This window comes from Seriola aureovittata, chromosome 7 (genome assembly GCF_021018895.1).
Source record: "Seriola aureovittata isolate HTS-2021-v1 ecotype China chromosome 7, ASM2101889v1, whole genome shotgun sequence".
NCBI lineage: Eukaryota > Metazoa > Chordata > Actinopteri > Carangiformes > Carangidae > Seriola > Seriola aureovittata.
The window spans coordinates 17,657,274-17,677,764 of record NC_079370.1 but is presented as its reverse complement, the minus strand read 5'-3'; the positions used below and the strand labels follow the sequence as shown (position 1 = coordinate 17,677,764).

The 20,491-nt window shown below is 39.6% G+C and overlaps 1 protein-coding gene across 2 annotated transcripts in view; it reads right to left on the bottom strand.

Moving 5' to 3' along the window:
- Positions 1 to 20,491, bottom strand: part of cdkal1 (CDK5 regulatory subunit associated protein 1-like 1) — a 227,831-nt gene that overhangs the window by 205,403 nt on the left and 1,937 nt on the right. For both annotated transcript variants that reach the window (XM_056380394.1, XM_056380395.1), the window contains exon 3: positions 19,401 to 19,513. In XM_056380394.1, coding sequence (XP_056236369.1) covers positions 19,401 to 19,513 — 113 coding nt within the window. The remainder of the gene's footprint in view (positions 1 to 19,400; positions 19,514 to 20,491) is intronic.

The following is a 20,491-nucleotide window of genomic DNA, read 5'->3' as shown; positions in this document are numbered from 1 at the left end:
CTCAGCCATGGATGATAATGCAATCAACTGTCATTAAGGGGACGCTGACTGCAGCTACACACACACGCAGAGCTACCCACAATACACTACACCTGTCAGTCACAAGTGAAAAATTGCAGACACTGCCATAGTAAGTCATGATATTAGTAAATTTCCACCAACTACATGATATACTCCTTATATTTAGAGCTTACAATGTGAGGAGCACATGTAAAATACATATTAATCAATTTATGAGTTAGTGGATTGACAGACAAATAATGTAACTATTTTGATAATCAATTATTCATTCAAGTCATTGTTCAAGCAACAGTAGTGTCGTTCTGAGGGCAGGAGAAGTTGCTGCTTTTCTTCGTCATGAATCATTGTATATCGAATCTTATGCACCTTGGGCCCTTGAAAGATCTGATGGGTATTTTTTCATGATTTTTTTTGACATGTTATAGATTTAAAGGTTAATTGAAAAAATAATTAGCAGATTAATTGATAATGAAAAATAATAATTAGTTGCTGCCCTAAACATAATAAAAAAAATAAATAAATAAAGTTACAAAAAAAGATACATGCATATATATATACACATATACAAACAGCCAAAACACTACACAGACACAGAAAAGCACAATCACATCTTCCATTCTCATTGGCAGTTAATCTTCTGATGCAACTACAGAGCAACACCAGTACAGAACTGGAACTGAATGCCTCAGACGACCCAGTATCACCACAGGTTTGGTGCGACAGTTGTCTGTCCTGCTGGTAGATGCTGGGATAGGCTCCAGCCCCCCTGCGACCCTACTAGAGGATAAGCGGAAGAAAATGGATGGATGGATAATAATAAAAGCAGGGGCTCATTACAAACTACAACCTACATCTCATTTGGAAAGTTAAAGATCGCAAAGCACCCAGCAACAGAAATAAATCAGCCCCAGAGTATTTAATCCATGCTGTCAAATGTTTTCTGATCAAGAAAGATTTCTAACTAAAACGAAGTAGCTTGTTGTCAACTAGAATTGTCCAATAAGTTGTATCTGTGTATTACTATGGGTTTATCCAGCTGGTTTGAAACACATTTGAAATTTCGGCCGAAGATATCCTTAATTGAAATGCCAGACATTTAAACACTGACGGAAACATTGCAGTGTATTCTAATTTTTCCACTTTGGACAGACATTTCAAAAAGCATTACTGTCACAAGTGGAAAATGCCAACTTAATACAGATATAAGTCCAGAATGGAGAGAAAAGAACGTATGTTCAAATTTATCCGCATTAGCATGGACATCATCTGCGGTGTCATTTTTTGTTTTTTTTCCAGTTCCTGTCTTTCCCCCTCCCTCTTTCTCTCTCCCTATCTCTCTCTCACACACACACACGCTCACCAAATATACCAGACTGCAGTCCTCTCAGACTCACTGCAGGCCTCAACAGCATCTCTCCCATATATCAGCTTAGTTAAGTGGAAGAAATTCATGGCAATGATTTGTGTAGTATGTGCATCATCTTCTCAGAGACAGATATGACTGTGTGTGCGTGTGTGTGTGTGTGTGTCTGTCTGTCCGTCTCAGTTGTGTGTCAGTGAATACTGAGAAGCAGGGAGTGTATGGCAAGTTAGGCACAGCAGGGGCCCACCACAGCACTCACACCAACAGTTTGACAACATCTTAGAAACATCTATTCACTCGGGATTTCTCTCCTTGCCTTAACAACTCCAAGTCCATTACTGTTGGAGAGGCAGAGTCAGCCTGACAGATAGAGGCAGAGAGAGAAACAGAGAGGGGAAGGATAGAGGTCTGAGAGGCAGAGAAGGATTCAAGAGAAAGAAGTTAAGAACGACGGCGGGGGAGCAGTCGCTGGAGATGCGAAAAAGATTCAAAACACTGAAGATAGAAGAGACAGAGAAAAAGACGTACGGAGTTTGAGGAAAGAAAAGAAAAGGAGGGACATGGGAGAAAATGGTAAAAATGCAGAGGATCAGACAGAAAGAGAACAAAATAACAAGGGTACGCAAAGGAGAGACCTAGCATTAGAAGATTAAGTGGGGGTATCTCAGTGAAAAATAGCAGGCAAGCTCAGCTGAAAGTAGAGCAGGAATGATGAATGCTGTGAGACAAGCCAACCGCTAATTTGGATGGTAGAAGTTTGTTTCTACAGGGCAAGAGGCTGGAGTCAATCTGTCTCTCTTACATCTGATCGCAGGCACAAAGTGGGTGCACCTGGGTCCAGACAAGGGTTCCTCTCGAAGACTAAAAATAGTAGAAACAACTACTGAATTGGCAATGCATACAGCCAATTATATCATCTATATGCCTACATTGAGCAACATTAAGGCACATGTTTCCATTGGACCGGTATTTTATCTACCACGAGGGGTCAATATGTGTTTGAAAGCAGAGAGCAGGGGCAGTGGTGTAACTAAAGGCTTTAGGAGATGTTTGAGATGTGCATGTGAACTGATGAAATAAATACATTTTGAGCTATTCATTTTCAAAGCAATCACTGCTAAAGAAGATAAGAGGGCTTGTATATATGGGGTGGATAAAGGGAAAAAAAGGAAAGTAATGATAAACATCTGGCAGTGGATTCCCTGTGATTTTAAATGTGCATTAAGTGTGATTTATCGAGCTGAATACAGGCAGGGGATGGAAACCAGGCCTAAATAGATTTTTGCCATTACACGTCTCACCTTGCATAGATAGGATGATTTGAAGCCTCAGGTTCATGCAGTAATTGGGGCCAATCACTAGTCTGCAGCTCAGACAGAAAACCATTATGATCATCAGTGCAGGCATGAAAGATATTTCACACAGCGAGAGAGGGATTATTAGAGTCAAGGGCACAAAAGTCAGTGTGTCTGGAAGAAAGAAGGGCCTGGAAGGTTACTGACTGACAGAGTAATATACCAATGATTTCACTTTTACCACGCACCTCAGAGTGAAACATGACATACTCTTTCACTTTCCAGATGGAGGCCAGTATAACTGTCTTCTCATTATTAACACGTTTGAAATATGAAGTTAGCATTTAGTGTGGTTGGGGACAGAGAAAAGTCATAACTGCCAAACTAAAAGTGACACATTCACAATAGCAGACCCACCGCAATTAAATTTAGCTCTTCTGCTCTAAAAGAAGAGTATTTAGCCTGATCCAGGATTGTATGGCAAGAACAGAAGAACCAGATAACAGCAAAGTAGGTGGAGCTCAGACACTTCAGAAAATAGTTATTCAAGATGCGTAGTGAAAAAACACACACACAGTGTAATACAACACCAACACAGAATCAAAAATGACAATAGTTGAATTAACACCTCTCTGGCAAAGTCTCAATAAAAAATCACGACCATTAATTATTCAACTGAAAGAAGCATTAGAGAAAGAGTTTGTCTCACATGTAAATTTGTACAACACAGTGCTTTATTATGGACTTCCCACAGAAACAACCAGAAACGTGAAAACATAATTATTTGCATATTAACCCTTTGGCAAATTAGAAGATTTGACAAATTTGTCAATTTTTCTGGCTCAGTTTATTGATTCTTAGACATATCTAATTCTCCCAGTGCTTGGTTATATCACACAATCATTTAACTACGTATCATTTAAACTATCACAAGAGATTAATCAAACTTCTTCTTCTTTACAGAAATAAAATAAATATCAGATTGACAGTGTCAACCTGGAAATAGATTTTTCAACCTGCAAGAGTATGTGTGAGAAAGTGTCTTTCCGAGCCTCAAAGTTAACTGTCAAAATCATGCACACCATGGTAACCACAGTCAGTTCCCCATTTCACAACAATAACAGACTAGGCAAATATTGACACACTATTTCTCTGACATTACAAATGTGATTATATTTGCTGTTTGCCCTAGGAGATGGCAGTTTATATTCAATGAGGTGTGTTCCCCTGTGTGTGTGTGTGTGTGTGTGTGTGTGTGTGTGTGTGTGTGTGTGTGTGTGTGTGTGTGAGTGTGTGTGTGCACATGTTGAATTTTAAGTTCAAAAATAGGCCATGGGAAGAACACTCGTCAATTTGCTGTGTACACACGAGAATGTGTTAACACATTACAAGGCATCCAGAAAACTGTGTGTGTGTGTGTGTGTGTGTGTGTGTGTGTGTGTGTGTGTGTGTGTGTGTGTGTGTGTGCGCACGCGCGTGTGTTCTATTTCTCCCGCCTGTCACCTGGAGGAGAGACAAAGAAATTGAAAGAGAAAGGTGAAGAAAAAAGCAAAGAGTAGGAGCCACCTGTATGTAAAGAGTCACCTGTCCTGGGGAAAATGTACCAGATGGAGCCTGAACTTTACTAAAAGTGGAGGTGGTAGGTGAGTGGGGCTGCGGTCTGTCATCATTAAAGAGACGATACAAAAGCAGCACTGCTAGTTGTTGTTTTTTGGCAATGCCATTCACTGAACTAGCCTGGACAAACAGATACACACAATAAACGTCACCATTCCTGTTCTGTCTGATTTTGTGGGCCTACAAATAGCCCCACAGTTTATGTATTCAGATATTCAGTGGGGTCTAAAAGTCTTGTTACTATGAAAAAGCGCCACATAAGCTTGTCTTAAATCCCCCCTAATGTAAGCACCCTGTTCATTATCAGTCCGTTTATCAGCTGGAGGAATAAAAGACCAGTTTTTGTGCAATGGAAAGCATCAAGCTAGTTCACAAGTGTTTGACAGGGAGATAAGGATGAGGCTCTCAGATATAATGCATGTTTGGCAGAGGACTGCAGTGTCTGTTAAGTCCGTGGTCTAAGCAAATGAAAAACACTAAGAAAAAAAACAAATTCATTAAATAATAAATAAAAATTCTGTATGTACTGATGAGATAAGTGTTGTGTACTACACGTTGCATTGCATCAACCTCTATGATTAATTAGGTCTGTAAAGTTTAAAATGATATCTTCGTGGAGCTCTTTACGTATAATAGTTTTTTTCCTTAAAATAGAAAACTTAAAAAACAAAAGGAGCCTTTTGATCAATTCTACTGGGACAGGAAGTGCTGATGCGATGTGGGAAATCTAGCCAACTGCTCAACCTCAAGACACGCACCCACAAACATACACACACACTATTTTATCATCTCCACGCTAATGCAGTTTGCATTAAGAGCAGGTTGCCTCAGCTTGCTATTGCAGCTAATAACCCTTTCGCATATTTACGCTCCACATGTAAAGCGTCCTAATTCGATTAATAGTAATAATTAGACCTTCCTCTGCTTTTTTATTTCTGGGTGGAATTGAAACAATTTAGGTCATCGGGCCCCTTATTCCCAGATCCAGGCTGAGGGACATGCAAATCAGATGCAAATGCCACAGAAAAGTGAAAACTAGTTATGGGCCCGGGTAATAAATACTGAATTTAGCCTCTTGGCATTCCAAAAACAGCCAGTTGGGGTTCATATGCAAATCATATGCAAATAGCCCAGACGAAGAGAGCTTTTATTTTTCTGATACAGAGAACATTGGGGGGTTTCCTGGTGGCTTAGTAGGCAGAGGCACATAACATGTCCTTATGATGTTGTGGGTTTGAAGCCAGCTCATGTTGCCATCCCCTGACTCTTGTACTTTTATATTCATTCTCCAACTATCACACATAGAAGAAGGGGTAGAGAGTCGAGAAGAGTGGAAAGGCTAGACAGGAGAAGAGATGCACAAGGCATTAGATGAGAGGAGGAAGATGAAAGGATAAGGCAAGGAGACGAGGAGAATGGAAGGCATGGCATGTAATTTCAAAAGTAAACCCCAGATACTGTTCACTGCTGATTAGAGGATCAGTGTCAAGATGAAGGCAGAGGAAGAAATACAAAGACTTTAAGAGTTAGGAATACAATTTGGAGGTAGGGAGGAGGCAGGTCAAAAAGAGAGAAGGGTTGGACATGAGTGCAAAAAGAAAAAGATGAAGGTACCAAAGAGATAGAAGGACCAAAGAGACACAAGGAAAAACCAGGAAAGTTGGAAAGACATCAGAAAGAATCACCATGACAGACTGAGAGAAAGACGGATACAGAGATGGCCAGGGACATAGACACAAGAGACAGACAGAGGTACTTGAGAGAAAGTGCCTTTGGAAGTGTTAGGACAAAATGTAAAAAAAAACAAAAAAAAAACACATACACTTTTCTGATCCAGCTTGTTCATTAAAAAAGAGGGTGGAAAGGTTAGATGCAAAAAGTTAATCTGGAAGAAACACACACACACACACACACACACACACACACACACACACACACACACGATGCTACTTCTCCACCTGCCGTTCCACCAAATTAGAAATAATCACTATAACTGAAACCTAGTGCTGTGCCCTGAACACATCACCTGCTCTTTCTACCTGCAATGTCACCACATTCAAAATGAACAATGCAAAGCTCTAAATCATAGTCTCTACCCCCAAAACACACAGCCTTGTTGATGATGTGCTTCACACTGAGCAGTGAAAGGAATGTGGATGTTGTTAGGTAGACTAATGATTAGAGAGGCTGTGCTGCTGAATGTGTGTAGATCTAAACATTTACACACGTTTACTAGTACAAATCCCTAGTGTGGCATACAACCTCTGAGTGCATACACACCATTTAAGCTGGCCAGTGTATGTTTGAACATTAGCATATTAAACATTATGCATTTTGTTTACCTTAAAACCAATAATCTTTGGTGATTGTAATAACCCTGAATCTGTTAAAAAACCAATGCAGAGACATTGAGGTAGAGCACAAAGATAAGAAATAAAAAATGTGCAAAGGTGTTATGAGAGTAGTAATGGGAGAAACAAGAAAAAAGTTGCATATTAACGGAAAAGGTGCAGTAAATAAACAGCCCAACTGAATAGCAAAGAGTAAAATATAATCTTCTGATTTTACCAGTTACACTACAATCATGTTATCCATACCCTCTCACTTTTCTTTCCTGCCACTCTGAGTATAGTGTAGTATTTCCACACCGCTTCTAAACTGCTAAGCCTCATTAAAAATGCATATTCTCAATCTCGCTGTTTCCAAACCAGCTATTTATTTGAACAAGAAACTTGCAGTATTTATTAAAATCTGATTTGTGAGAAATTACAACAGGCATCTCAGTGGATAATCCTATGGAACTGTTGGAAGCATCTAAATAGCACAAAGCTGCCTACGCCATCTCTGTGTGAACATCTGTTTGTGCACGCGTACATGCTTGCTTGCATGTGTGCTTCTATGCATCCGTGCATGAATACATTAGCTAGGTGGGGCGGACATGAAGCAAAATCCCAGAGAATTTGCCTCCTAATTAATAAATCATTACAAAATGGAACAATTTAAAGTGTTTTCCATTGTAAATAATTGATGTCTTTGTTCATGGTCTTTGTTAATAATGGGTCTGCTTTTCCCTGGGACAAAAACAAAATAAAAAAATGGAAATAATGGGACAAAAGGCAAGAAAATCTGCAGCACAAACACAAATAACAGGCCTAAAAGAGTGACAAGAGCAGGGGTGTAGGGGTTGCACACACACACACACACACACACACACACACACACACACACACACACACACACACACACACACACACACACACACACACAGAAAAGCGCACACACATTCCCTCTCCATCTAACAGATTCCATTGAAAACAGATGGCATCAGAATTATCTGATGTCCTGTCACTGTCTTTTTATATGCTAATCCAGCTCCTACACACATCTGAGTCTATAATCAGATATCAGGTCAGAGGAGCTAAATCAAGTTGAGACAATTGTACTGCTAACGCATTACAATACACAGAGACAGGTAGTCAGATGGCAAAGTATCAATGCAGCATGGGACTAAGGCAATGTGTGGAGGTAATATAGATGGGTGATGTGTCTCACCACTTTGAAGGATTGGTAAAAGTGTTTGTGTCCTGTGGACATACAGTTTTTATCTGTACACAATGACAGATTAGGAAAAATATGGAGTATAGTGAGCTAAATGAACAGAAATGCTTAAATATTGCTCATCTTCAAGGGTAAGGGTTGATATGTATGGGACTGATAACTCACTGATCACGTGTAACTCCTTGAACTTGAGATCAAAATGACCTATTTTCAAGGCCACCCATTCTCTTCCTTCCTTTTCATTTTCCAATGTATACAGTTCAAGGAAAGATAAAATATTCACATTATTTCATTTATAAACTCAGGATATTGAAGCATGACTGAAATGTGACCAAGAAACGGGCAAGATGAACTTCAGAAATATAGGCTTGTCATAACAATCCTGATCAGCCATTGATCAACGATCAACCAGAGTTTCATGATGACAAGAGTACAGACACATTCAAACCGCAACTGTAAAATAACTTATACACAACAAAAGGCCGAACGCACACTCTCTCTCTCTCTATCTCTCTCTCACACACACGCACGCACGCACGCGCACACACACACACACACACACACACACACACACACACACACACACACACACACACACACACACACACACACACACACACACACACACACACACACACACACACACACACACACACACACAAGTCAGCAGGGGCCTTCTGAGGACAGATTTATTGAGTTCATCCTTGGAAACCAAACACGGATACACACGCACACAGTAATCATCAGATCAGATCAGATATCAAAAGGCAGTGTCTGTCTGGAAGATTAGAAGAGCCATCTGTCTGCCATGTGGAAAGCCTTGGATTATCAATAAACTTCACACACTTCTGTATGTGCATGTATCTGTGTGCTTGTGCGTTTGATCCAGCCACTGAGTATGGTGTGTAAATGAGAGATACAAAACAGAAAAATAAATAACTAATACTAACTATAAAAATAACTGCTTTTCTTCTTGGTTTAACGTATTAGTTTATTGTAATGTCTGTTAGCTAATGTATTCTACAGTCTGTCTAAGCAGAAACGTGTCAAGTACTACAAACACAGAATATGAGGATTTAGTATTGCAATTTCTTACTTATTCAATAGTGTCCAAATACTGGAACAAACACACCGACACATTTTAGGGGCCGAACACTTCCAAACCAGGAAAGGACCAGGAAATGACTTGTGGCCACACTTAATGTTTATTCAATACACAGCTATCGATCTCTCTCCTGGCGAAACATTACCTGTATTCACTCTGTTAACTTCCCCCGTATAGATCTATGTTGCTAATATAACCCCAGGATGAGAGACGAGGGCAAAGCTGAAGAAGAGTGCACGAGCAAATATGAGTGAATTAGAAGTGGTCAAAGAGACAAAAAGTGGACAAAAGTTCCTGTGCGCGCACACAGACACAAAAACCTTCAAACAAATTCAAGCTCAGTTATACACACTTCCTTGACAAGTGCACAGCAGAGAAGCTATTAGGCCTATAACCCATGGACACGCGCACACACAATTACTTATATTTATTCACAATGTCTCTCTGGTCAAGCAAGGTCCTGCCAATGCTTCTAGTCAAGTCATCTCTTCTGCTTGGCAATCAAGGTTACTTTGTCCGATGATGATTCAAAATAAACCCACTGCTCAAATCATCTGCGGCTTTTAAATCCACTTTATCTAATATCTGTGCTCTCACATGGAAATCTAGCACATAGTTGATTCATTTATATGTATGAAGGAGAGATCAGACAGAGACACATGTAGAATTAATTTATTACAAAGGACAGAAGTACACACACACAAACCCAAGCACATATACACACACACACACACACACACACTGTCTTGTAGTACTAAAGTACTTGTGAGGACCTTTGAGTTCTTTAACGTACTTAACTATTCCCTTAGTTGTTCATTCAAATTTTCTGACTGGTCCCCATAAAGCTCATAAATTCACAAAGCACACAAACACCGATGCACACACTTTTCTCTGTTCACTCACAGGTAGCCAGTGCTTTCATTTCAGCAGGTGGCCTCATATAAACATCCACACACAACGATACAGGTCACCCCTGCTTTCTATTCCAGCGGGTGGTCAGCGAGTAATGGCACTGATGGTTGAGCATTGGACACTCAGACAGAAAGCAGGGGTTATCTTCCAAAATAACACAAAAAGGGCCAAAGGGAAGAGAGAGAGGGAGAGAAAAGCCTCAAAGGGGGGCTTTAAAAGTCTTTTACTACATGTCCTTGAATGCCTAACTCTCAATTTCTTCGCTTTTTATCCATGTCACCCACACACGTTCTCCACCCACACCAACAGCTTGGCATGCCACGTTAATTACTAATGTCTTTCAAGCTTTCATTTTGTCTTCATGAGGGAAATTAGTTGTGTTTTCCTTGTTGAGTCAAGATTACAGGGAAAACAAAGAGGAGAGGACAAATTAGAAGTGAGAAAGACTAAAAAGTCTCTTTCAAGCTTGTAAAATAACAGACAAGCTAACTATTCAAAAACAGAGAAAGTGACAATGATTTGTCAAATGTCAAAGAATATAGATCATTTGACTTTGGTCCTTTTAGCTCTACTGTCAAGCAGTCAGACATAATATTGCACTATTTGTCCTCCAAGAGAACAGAGCTAAGTGATTCCCTGACATTGCTCTACTGAACAAATGAGGACACGTACTGTAATTGTATAAAAACAATGACATTTTGAAATTAGGACAGTTTATACGGTCAAACTATGTCAATAAAACTCCATTTGTCCTGTGGTGACCCTAATTAACACATTGTTTGCCCTCTCTTATATCCTTCTCGGTAACTCCCAATGCAACTTTATTGCTCTAGATTGAGGAACAGGTTAGTAAGGGGTGATAAAAATAAAAAAAATAAAAAAAACATATATTACTTCACAGTAAATTGAACCAAGAATTATGAGTGGATTCTATTTTATTTTTTGAACTAATCCCATAAAAAAAAAAACTGATTGTATGGTATCCAAACTAAAGCGCATTGCTTCCTAATGAAAACACAGTTTTTTACAGGCCTAGCGCACACACACAGATGCTGTTAATTACTCTGGTTCTACTTGGGCGGCCCGCCCAGGTAGATTAAGACCCACCCAGGTAGATAAATCAATTCACTGAAACCTGCGCTTTACTTTACGCCTTACTAGCATCTATCCTGCATGTGAGGCATTTAGACGACATATTAAAGTTGTAGTTACAGAAAATAACCTGGGTTACACAGATCGGTCACACTCCGCACTTAGTCAGTAAGACGCATCTAATTTTATTAACAAAAAGTCTCAACATTTGTATTCATATCAATATATATGAACTGGCAAAAAAAAAAAAAGATTAGCAATTGAGAGTGGGTTACATACACACAAATGGGAGCATCTCAACATATCCAGTCATCGCATTGCCCACTGAGCAGCTCATTGAGACACTTGGGGTTAAATGCCTCGTTAAATAGCACCTGATGCAACTTGTTGAAAGAGAGGGAACGCATGGCTCCTTTACTTCTATGTAGTGGGGTGTGTTGGGATGAGACGTCGAACTGTCCATTTCTAGGCCATCAGTTTTTATTTTTTACCATTAGGCCACCTCTGCTGCCATAAAGGGTCATTTCCCTGCTTTGATTTAAGGTTCAACACTTTGGATCAGAGCATCCCCTTTCCAGACAAACCCTGTATCGTCCTTGTTTCCTAGTCCCTCAATTCCCTCCACCCTTATACTTTTCCCTTAGCTCCTGCCTTATCCCATTACTCACATCCCCTCCATGATATTCCCATTATATCCCCTCAGGGTATTCCCAATCCCCTGCGGAATGCGAGCGGTATTCCTGGGATAACAGGGGTTGGCTGGCTGGCTGGCTGGCTGGCTGGCTGGCTGGCTGGCTTCAGCAGGGAATAGGGAATAGGCATCCTTCCTCTAGAGGGAAGCAGCAAAGGAAACTCCTTTCCAGCTTCTCCATTCATTTATCTCTAGCTTTCTTCATCTTGAAAGTGTGGAGTGAACAAATGAATGGACACGGGGAAGACTGGCATAGTGATTTTTGCTTCCATTCTTCTTCTTCTCCAATCGTTCCTGCTTCTTTCTGGTTTGTGAAACAAGGATGAGATATAACCACCCTTTAGGGAATCAATTTGTTCTGTTTTTTTGTGATTTCTCAAAGGAACAAGGAGTGGTGTCTCTTTCAGTCGACTGTATTTCTCTTTCCTTGCTCCTAAATCTCACATACAAGAAGTGCTATTAGCAATAAGGGTGATCTATCTATCCTTTAACAAATGATTACCAGGGAGGAGTAATCCCTGTTTCACTCTTGCAGTCACTACCTGCTTACTAGCAGTAGAATCTGGTGATATAGGCATATAGACAACAGACACAGGTCATGTTGTTTTAACATTACTTCTTTACTTATTTGCTTATGACTCAATTAAGTCTAAATAATGTGGGAAAGACATGAAGGATGACACCAATAAATCCCGAAGACAGATTTTGTGTTCTTCAATTCCCATGGCAATATTTTTTCTGCAACGGTTGTTCTCATCAGGTCAATCTGTGGCGTTGTCAAAATTCCTTTCCTCAGAGTAATCGATGGATGAGATTGAGCAGTGATCCCCTCTTTCCTGAGGCTATCCCATTTTCCTTCTCCTCTTCTATCCATATTTCCCTCAAGGGAATTTTAAGGCAGGAATGGCTGGGGTCTCTAATCCCATGGCCTCTAAATGGTGGCTGGGTGCTGCCTACACATGGGTCACCTTGTAGGATCACCAAAATACACACGCGCATGCACACACACATACACATGCACAAGGCTTGGGATCACTCTAATCTTCTGGCCTCAAAACTGTTACACACGACTGCCTGGACTCATGGGTCTATTTGTAGGCCTTTAGACCAATTCAAAGGCTTGGAAACTGTGTGTGTGTGTGTGTGTGTGTGTGTGTGTGTGTGTGTGTGTGTGTGTGTGTGTGTGTGTGTGTGTGTGTAGTGTTATACAGAAATGGGAGAGGGATATCCCTCTATCATTTCACCAGTCTTGCTCTGTTAAAGCCACACATACATACAAAAATTATTACACTGTACAATGATGTGTTTTCTTGGACTCGTCAAACTAGTCTTACATGGTCTGACATATGCTAGTAAGGTTGTAAAACTCAAATGTGATTGTTTTCCCAATCCAATACAATGGCAACTTTAATATTCAAATTTGTTTAACCCTCATGTTAATATCTACATATCTATATTTGCATATTAATGCCCCAACAACTAGCACTTTATATGCACTGTCGGTACCTAATCTCCTCGCACTTATTGAAGAGATGTAGTACTTAGTACTTGTACCAAGGTCTCCTACTGCACTGAAGCTTTTGTATTGTCCCTCACTTGTAAGTTGCTTTGGATAAAAGCGTCTGCCAAATGAGTAAATGTCAAATATAAATGTAACAGCCTTTCTAGCTGTCAACAGTCTGTTCTGAGGGTATTATATTTATTATGTTCAACTATGAACACTTCAAGTGTACATCTAGTCATGAAAACTTCTTTAATTTTAGAAATGTATATTTCTTTTGTATTTCTAATTCCATGTATGTTCAGTTTAGTTCATTTTCAAGTTGTTGTTTCTCTCAGAGCTGTGTCACTTTATATCTATTTCAAACTACCATCTGCTATTTGCTTAACCTCGTTCTGCAATGCACTGATTTTCTCTTTCATTACGTCCCTGCCGTCATCTCTCGTTCCGCAAACTACTCCCCTCTCAACTATTTACCTCTCTGTGCCTTTCTCCACTCCATTATTTCTCCATCTATCCATCTCTCTACTGCCGTTTCTGCAGATTTGCCAGAGGCTACTTCGTTTTCCCTGGCAGCGTATCACCCTCCCAGTTCGCCTCCCTTTCTCCGACCATCGCTTTGGCTGATTTTGGCTTGAAGTGCATCTGTCTGTGTCGCCGGCACCCTTCATCCCAGCATCCTCCTCCCTTCCCCGCTGACTCTTCCTCACGTCTTTCCTTACACTGTTTTTCCCTTTACTCTTTTTCGCCCCTTTCTCTCTCTCAATCAGGAAAGTGGGACTGTCTGACACACACACAGTTGCGAGATAGTGGAAAGACAGAGTGAGCATACAGTAAGTCTTTCTCACACGCGTATGCACACCAGGCGATATGTCTAATCTTGCAGAATGACGGCTGTCTAAAACTGAACTGTCTCTCACACACTTTCCCTGTACAATATCAATTCCCACCACGTCTGCGACCGTGTGAGAAGAGAAAATGTGTCTGTGAGCTGGCTGTGTGCGCTAACGTGTGTGAGTGTGTGTGAGAGGTGGAGTCACAGAGAACATTGTAAGTTTTCATTGGCTATAATGTTGCGGCGTGTAATGTTGCGTAGCACGCAGTCAACCAATCAGAAGATCCTCACACACTCCATTTTATGAATGAGACGGCATGTATGTGAGGTACACACACACTCTGAGTGAGAATACTCTACAGTGATGTAATACAATCACACAGAGCAGCAAAAGTGCTTGAAATACAAACGCAGTATGAGCTCAATACGGAACAGTTTGACAATGTTTCAGCCTAAATTTCTAAATACTGCCAATTAGAAATTTCCTATTTCATTTATATAATAGAAAAAAGTAAGTATTCTTAGACTGTAAATGTCACATTTTATGCCAGTAGAATGTTATTATGCCTATATTAAATTTACAATTATGCCATTTGTTTTTTTACCTTCAGTTGCCATGTAACACATAAGCTGCATTAAGTTACTCAGTTCAAACAGACAAAAAAAATTTAATGGTAAAGTCACATTGTAAAAACCTACTAATCCATCTGGCTTTCCTTTAGCATTTCATATCAATCATACTAATTTCACAGCAGTTCATTCTCTAAAAAGGCACAGTAAAATTACACTGTATGTGACACCTCCAGCATTTTCTATCCACAGAAACACCTGTAATACCTGCCGATCAATTAAGTCCTCGTATCATTTTATCAAAATAGCTCACACCCTCTCTCTGAAACCCATATCCTCCAACCGTCTGTGTCCAAACCAGGAACTGAGAACGCCTCATTTGGCTGACACTGTGTACAAGGGAGTTACTCTGCCTAACCGGTATGTAAAATCATAACTGAATTGCTGTGTTTGCGGCTGGCTGGCAGAGAAGAGATTGGGAGGGGAGGAGAGCAGCCAAAAACAATCAAAATATCCTGGTGTGACTTTCCATGAAGGGTGTGTGCGTGCGCGCGTGTGTGTGTATGCGCATACACACCTTTCTATGAAGTCACTATTTGGCACATTGTTCTGCTGCTCAAATGTAGTTCATTTGTATTAGTGTATTATCATGGGTGAACAGTGCCCTCTTTGGTTGTACACGGGAACAGCAGCTCGGGACAAGCCAGGCTGAGCAAGTACAGGCAGTAAGACAAGTGTTGAGACAACGAAAGAGGGAAAGAGATGTGACACACGCTGTTGTTTTACTGAAGTAAAACAGGACAAGACAAACATTGAGATGAGAAAGCGGTGACTTCTCTTAAGATTGTTCAGAATATTTTATACTTCATATTTTATATATTTGACTGAATAAATTAACTGGCCACTTATCAGTCTCCTCAACTGACCAGCAAGCTGACAAGTTCAAATATGAATGAAACACAGGAAACAAAAGCAGCACCATGAGTTTAAACATTTGATGAAAAAATGAAAAATGAATAAATATCCATGTATCATACATTGAAAAAATACTTCATGCACATGCCAAGATGCTCTCTAACTGAAAAATGAGGAGTGGCCCTTCTCATCCAAACAAAGTCGCCAGTCTTTGCAACCTACAGACACTCTATATTCAGCCTCAGTCAACAAGGCTCTTGTTATGTAAATGTGGGACTGAAAGTTACAACTTTTAAAACTATGAATGAGAATAGAGTATGTTTTTCAGAAGAATGACCTCATCCTGATACTGCAGCGATGCTCTCTTTCAACAAAAAAGCTACTCCCATGAGCCAAGGCTGCCACCTAGAGTTCAACATAGGAACTGCTACTACGTCTCACACCAGGTGATGTCATAGTTTAAGAAAGAAAGAAAGAGTTAGGGAAGGGGGTGAAAGAGGGACACATGAGGACGGGGGTGTGAAATAGAGAAAACAGGCAGGAAAGAGGAGAGAGGGAGAGGGGGAGAGAGAGAGAAAGAGGGAGAGGAGGTGATGTCATGTTTTTAGAGCAGACCATCAGGCAGTGGAAGCTCTGTCTTTGTCCGAACTCTCCAGTCTGTGGAACGAGACTGCGGATCTGAACGACAGATACTACAGAGGTATCAGTCTGACATTCATACGATATCATCATTTTCAACTGTTTTTTGGAGGAGGACATAACATTCTGACACACAAATACTAATGTTGAACCTACTCAAAGTCCTCATGTTCAATCTGGCCAAAGACAAGACACTACATCCTTCAGGAACCCATTACAGTCCTTGTCATCCCCGACTATTCCACTCTCTTCACTGCAGTCTGAACAATTTCATGCCATTCCAGACAATTGCATTGCATTCCATGCTATACCATTCAAAACAATCACCACCTGCTCTGAGTGTAATCTCCCCTGATTCTGGCCATGACAGGCAATTTCTCCTTCAAACAATCTCACAGTGAAAAACAATGAGCGAAGATACTCACACCCTAAAAAAAAGGAGAGGGGATGAAAGAGGGAGAGAAAAAAGGGATGCAGGAAGAAAGAAACAGAAGAAGCAAACAAGGGGGAAAGACATAAAAAGCAGAGGAGAATGAGACAGAAACTAAGCTAATCCCCTAGCTTTAGCAGTTAGACAGTGACCTTTAAAGTACTTTGTTGAGAGGGGATTGAGAGAGAGAGACAGAGAGAGCTTTCTGAAGCTTCATCAGATCAAGACATGTGGGGCAAAAATCATATTAAGTGAAGTGGTAAATAACAGAGAACCACACTTTTGCTAAGTTGTCACCTGTATGACAAGTACAGTCACAAAAACAGATTACTAGATAAAAATCTGTGTGATTGGGAAGGCAATTTACATAGCCATAACTTCAGCCTTTGTCAGCTTGGTCATGTTGTTGGAACTGGGATACACTTACAAACTGAATAGAATCAGGTGTGAATAGAGATACACAAGTGTACATAGATAGATACACTGATGGTTATGGCACTGTAGCAACCTAATTTGAGCAGTATTAGAGAAGAAACTAATCCCAGTGTAAATAAGGTAAACACACTCACACACCTACAAGTACAGGAGGCACACACCAGGCGGACAAGTACCAATGTCACATCAAAACATGAAACACACCCTAACCCTCAAACCCTCTTGCAAATGAATGTACTCATGCAAATTATAAGCAAAGGCAAACCGCAATCCATTAAAACCACACAGAACAACTGTGACCCAATTTTTTTTTGACCCAACTAAGTATCTACATTACCTGTTTTCATGTTTTGGTGTCTTTCTTACAGGTAGAAAGACATCAAGTGATGTGTTTAATCTTGAACGATGATGGCTGTCAAAGATTTAGCTGTCATAGACATTAAGTAATTAATTTCCTATTGAATTGAGAAGAATGGAGGGAGGAGTTAAATCTTTTATGACTGCAGATATTCATATTACTAGTTCAGTGTATTTCTACTGAGCTGAAATCTAGTGAAATTAAACAGTGATAGTAATATTTGCAAGGTCCTACTTTAAAGAGAAGAGAATGAGAAAGAAACAAACCTAATCCAGAAATGAGAAAATCCATAACAGCAACTTTTATTACCTGAGAGTTTTATATTACACCAACTCGACTGCATCTCTCCTTGCTGAGGACCAGGAGCAGTGGGAACAGAAAACAACTCCTTAACTACAACAACAGGTTTTCACCACACTCACTTCCTGAAAGACAATTGACATCGTTCCACTAAATTACAGAGTCAAAATAGATCTACGGCAACACAATTAGCACACTAAATATCAAGTCTTAGCAGATGATTTAACACAGGATATGCCACTGAATCAAGTGGGTGAGAGACAACGAAGTGAAAAGAGAGTGTGAGAGAGGGAGACACATTATTTCAGAGAGGAACTCAAGGGACAGAGAGAAAAAAAACTGTGAAAACAAAGAAAGGTGGAAGAGATAAAGAGATCAAGGCTCTAAACCACCAGATAAGAGGGAAAACCGTTGGCCTATGTTTATGGGTAAATTGTGCCGTTTGTGTGTGTGTGTGTGTGTGTGTGTGTGTGTGTGTGTGTGTGTGTGTGTGTGTGTGTGTGTGTGTGTGTGCATGTGTGCGTGTGTGCAGATCTGCATTTTTGAAATGTGTGATTAATGTCCTTCTTTGGCTGTGAGACCCCACAGTGAGAGAAATGCCTGAGGAGTCAATATTAACTCTCTTCTTCCATCTCTGAAAAAATCTCAAGTCTGATTACTACAACCCAAAGATGCAATATAATATTTCAACTATAAAACTACTACTACTGCCGCTAGTACTGCTACTAATAATAACAATAATTATATGTAACACAAAGGAGAACTCAATATTTTAAAAGTTGTCATATCTTCAGCTAAAAACATGTTAGATTTCTTAAGAAGCAATACGCTTTGACTGTTATAACTTAAGAGAGCAGATTTCCTCCCTTTTGATATTTATATTTAAAAAAGCAGTGTTCACTTAATCTAACAGTGGGACAATTTGTATTTTACAAGGAACCTTTCAAACATGCACCTAAAAGGTTCCTGCCAAAAAAACATTTGTGTCAGTCTAAATGACCCTGGACATTGTTTTTGGCAAGTATATTAGCACTTGCATCTCTTATCCTTCATCATAAATCATAAAAGCTAAAACATATATAGTCCTTATATACCAACGCTACCAGTGAATGTCACATATTTGCATCAGATTCTATTTAAAATGCCTATAAGCCATGGAGACATGCAGTCACAGTGCTCTGTTTTGTTTCTAGACGTAACACTCAACTAATAAGCATCCCACGGTATCAGTGTGCCCTTTCTTAACTGCCATCACCAATGTACTCCCCAATTAAGTTCTGGGGAAGACACCAGGTTAGGCCAGCTCTCAGGGAACCTCTTGAACCTAAGTTAAGACTCATTTGCAGACTTTCCTCTTAACAGAAGGCCAAATTCCACCTTGTGCTTAAAGATTGGCAGACTCTAAACATCCAAATCCTCATATTAACCATTTCCAACCAAATATTGTTTGGTTGAGTTTGTTGAAGTCAGTACACAGCCTATAAAGCTCAATTCAGGGAAAAATTAAGTCAACCACTGGAATAACTCTCAAGGTAAAGCTTATTTTTAAAGCAATAGTGCCCCCTTGTGTTTACAAAATGTAATGGCATCAGTTGTATAAACACCTAAGATAAAATAAGATACCAAAAATAATAAAAAGTCAATAAAAATCTTTTAACCTAAAATTTTTTAACCTTTTATTATCTTATTAACTATTTTCCTTATTCCACGGACTTCCAGTCACTTGACTTAATACCAACCACCACAATTAAAAAATTTCTTACCAATCATCTTGTATCCACTGGCAGCCAGCTGCCCAGCCATGTACTCTCCATCTGAGTTGTTGTGACTGCAGCCCCACGTTTTCATCCAGATCTTTTGGGTGCCAGGGATCAAACTACAAATCAACGACAATGAAATATGTCTTTGTTATATTAAGTGTGGAAATGATACAATCAATATCTAAATTATTAATCGTTATAAATCTGCCATAAAATCTGATCAAAATGTGAACTAGTAAGGACTTGGTGCTGACTGGTGTGGTTCTTTGGGGTGTGAAAGCAAGGCAGACAAATCACAGGACTTATTGATATAAGATATATGATATGATATGATATGATATGATATATTAGTAAGTGAAAAGGAGTTAAAGCAGAGGTGTGGTGAGCTTGTGTCCCACGCTTTGTGGTCTAGTGAAATGTATCTCCCTGTAATATTACTTTCACATGCCTTTTTTGGTCCTGTTTTACCTGTCTCTCATTACTCATGACATAAGATATCCAATGGCAATATCATTTAACAGGCTAACAATCAGTCACTTGTTCCTCCATGAGGTCTTTGTGTTACCGAATAAGTTCAATATAAGCACAGTGCAGTAAAATGTTGCATGACTTGCTGGCTGTGCAGCTGGAATCTGTTTTTTCCCACAAATCCATGTAGCACTTATGATACAGGATGACAGTCAACGTAACAGTCCAATGAATGAGTTCTCTCTCAGTCCATATAGCCTCATGTTTACACATCTTGGTTCATTTGTAACAAATCTGTGTGAACATGAAATGGACCAGAACTATAAGGTGACAATGTATAAAAGTGTAAAAGTGAATTTACTGTCTTTGTTTTCCAAATAAAAAAATCCACATACAACAAGCTGCACATAGCACAATTGCAAAAAGGAAGTTTTATGATGTTTTACTTTCAGAATTAACTAAAAGTAAATTTATCACATTTTAAACATGACATCATCTTTTATTTGTTTCACATTTTATTCTGAGTAAATAAACAAATGTTGAAATATTACAGTCAATATATCCACCACATGTATCAAAATCTATTTGAGTTACTGAAAAGCTCAAATTAAGACAGACTGGTGCAA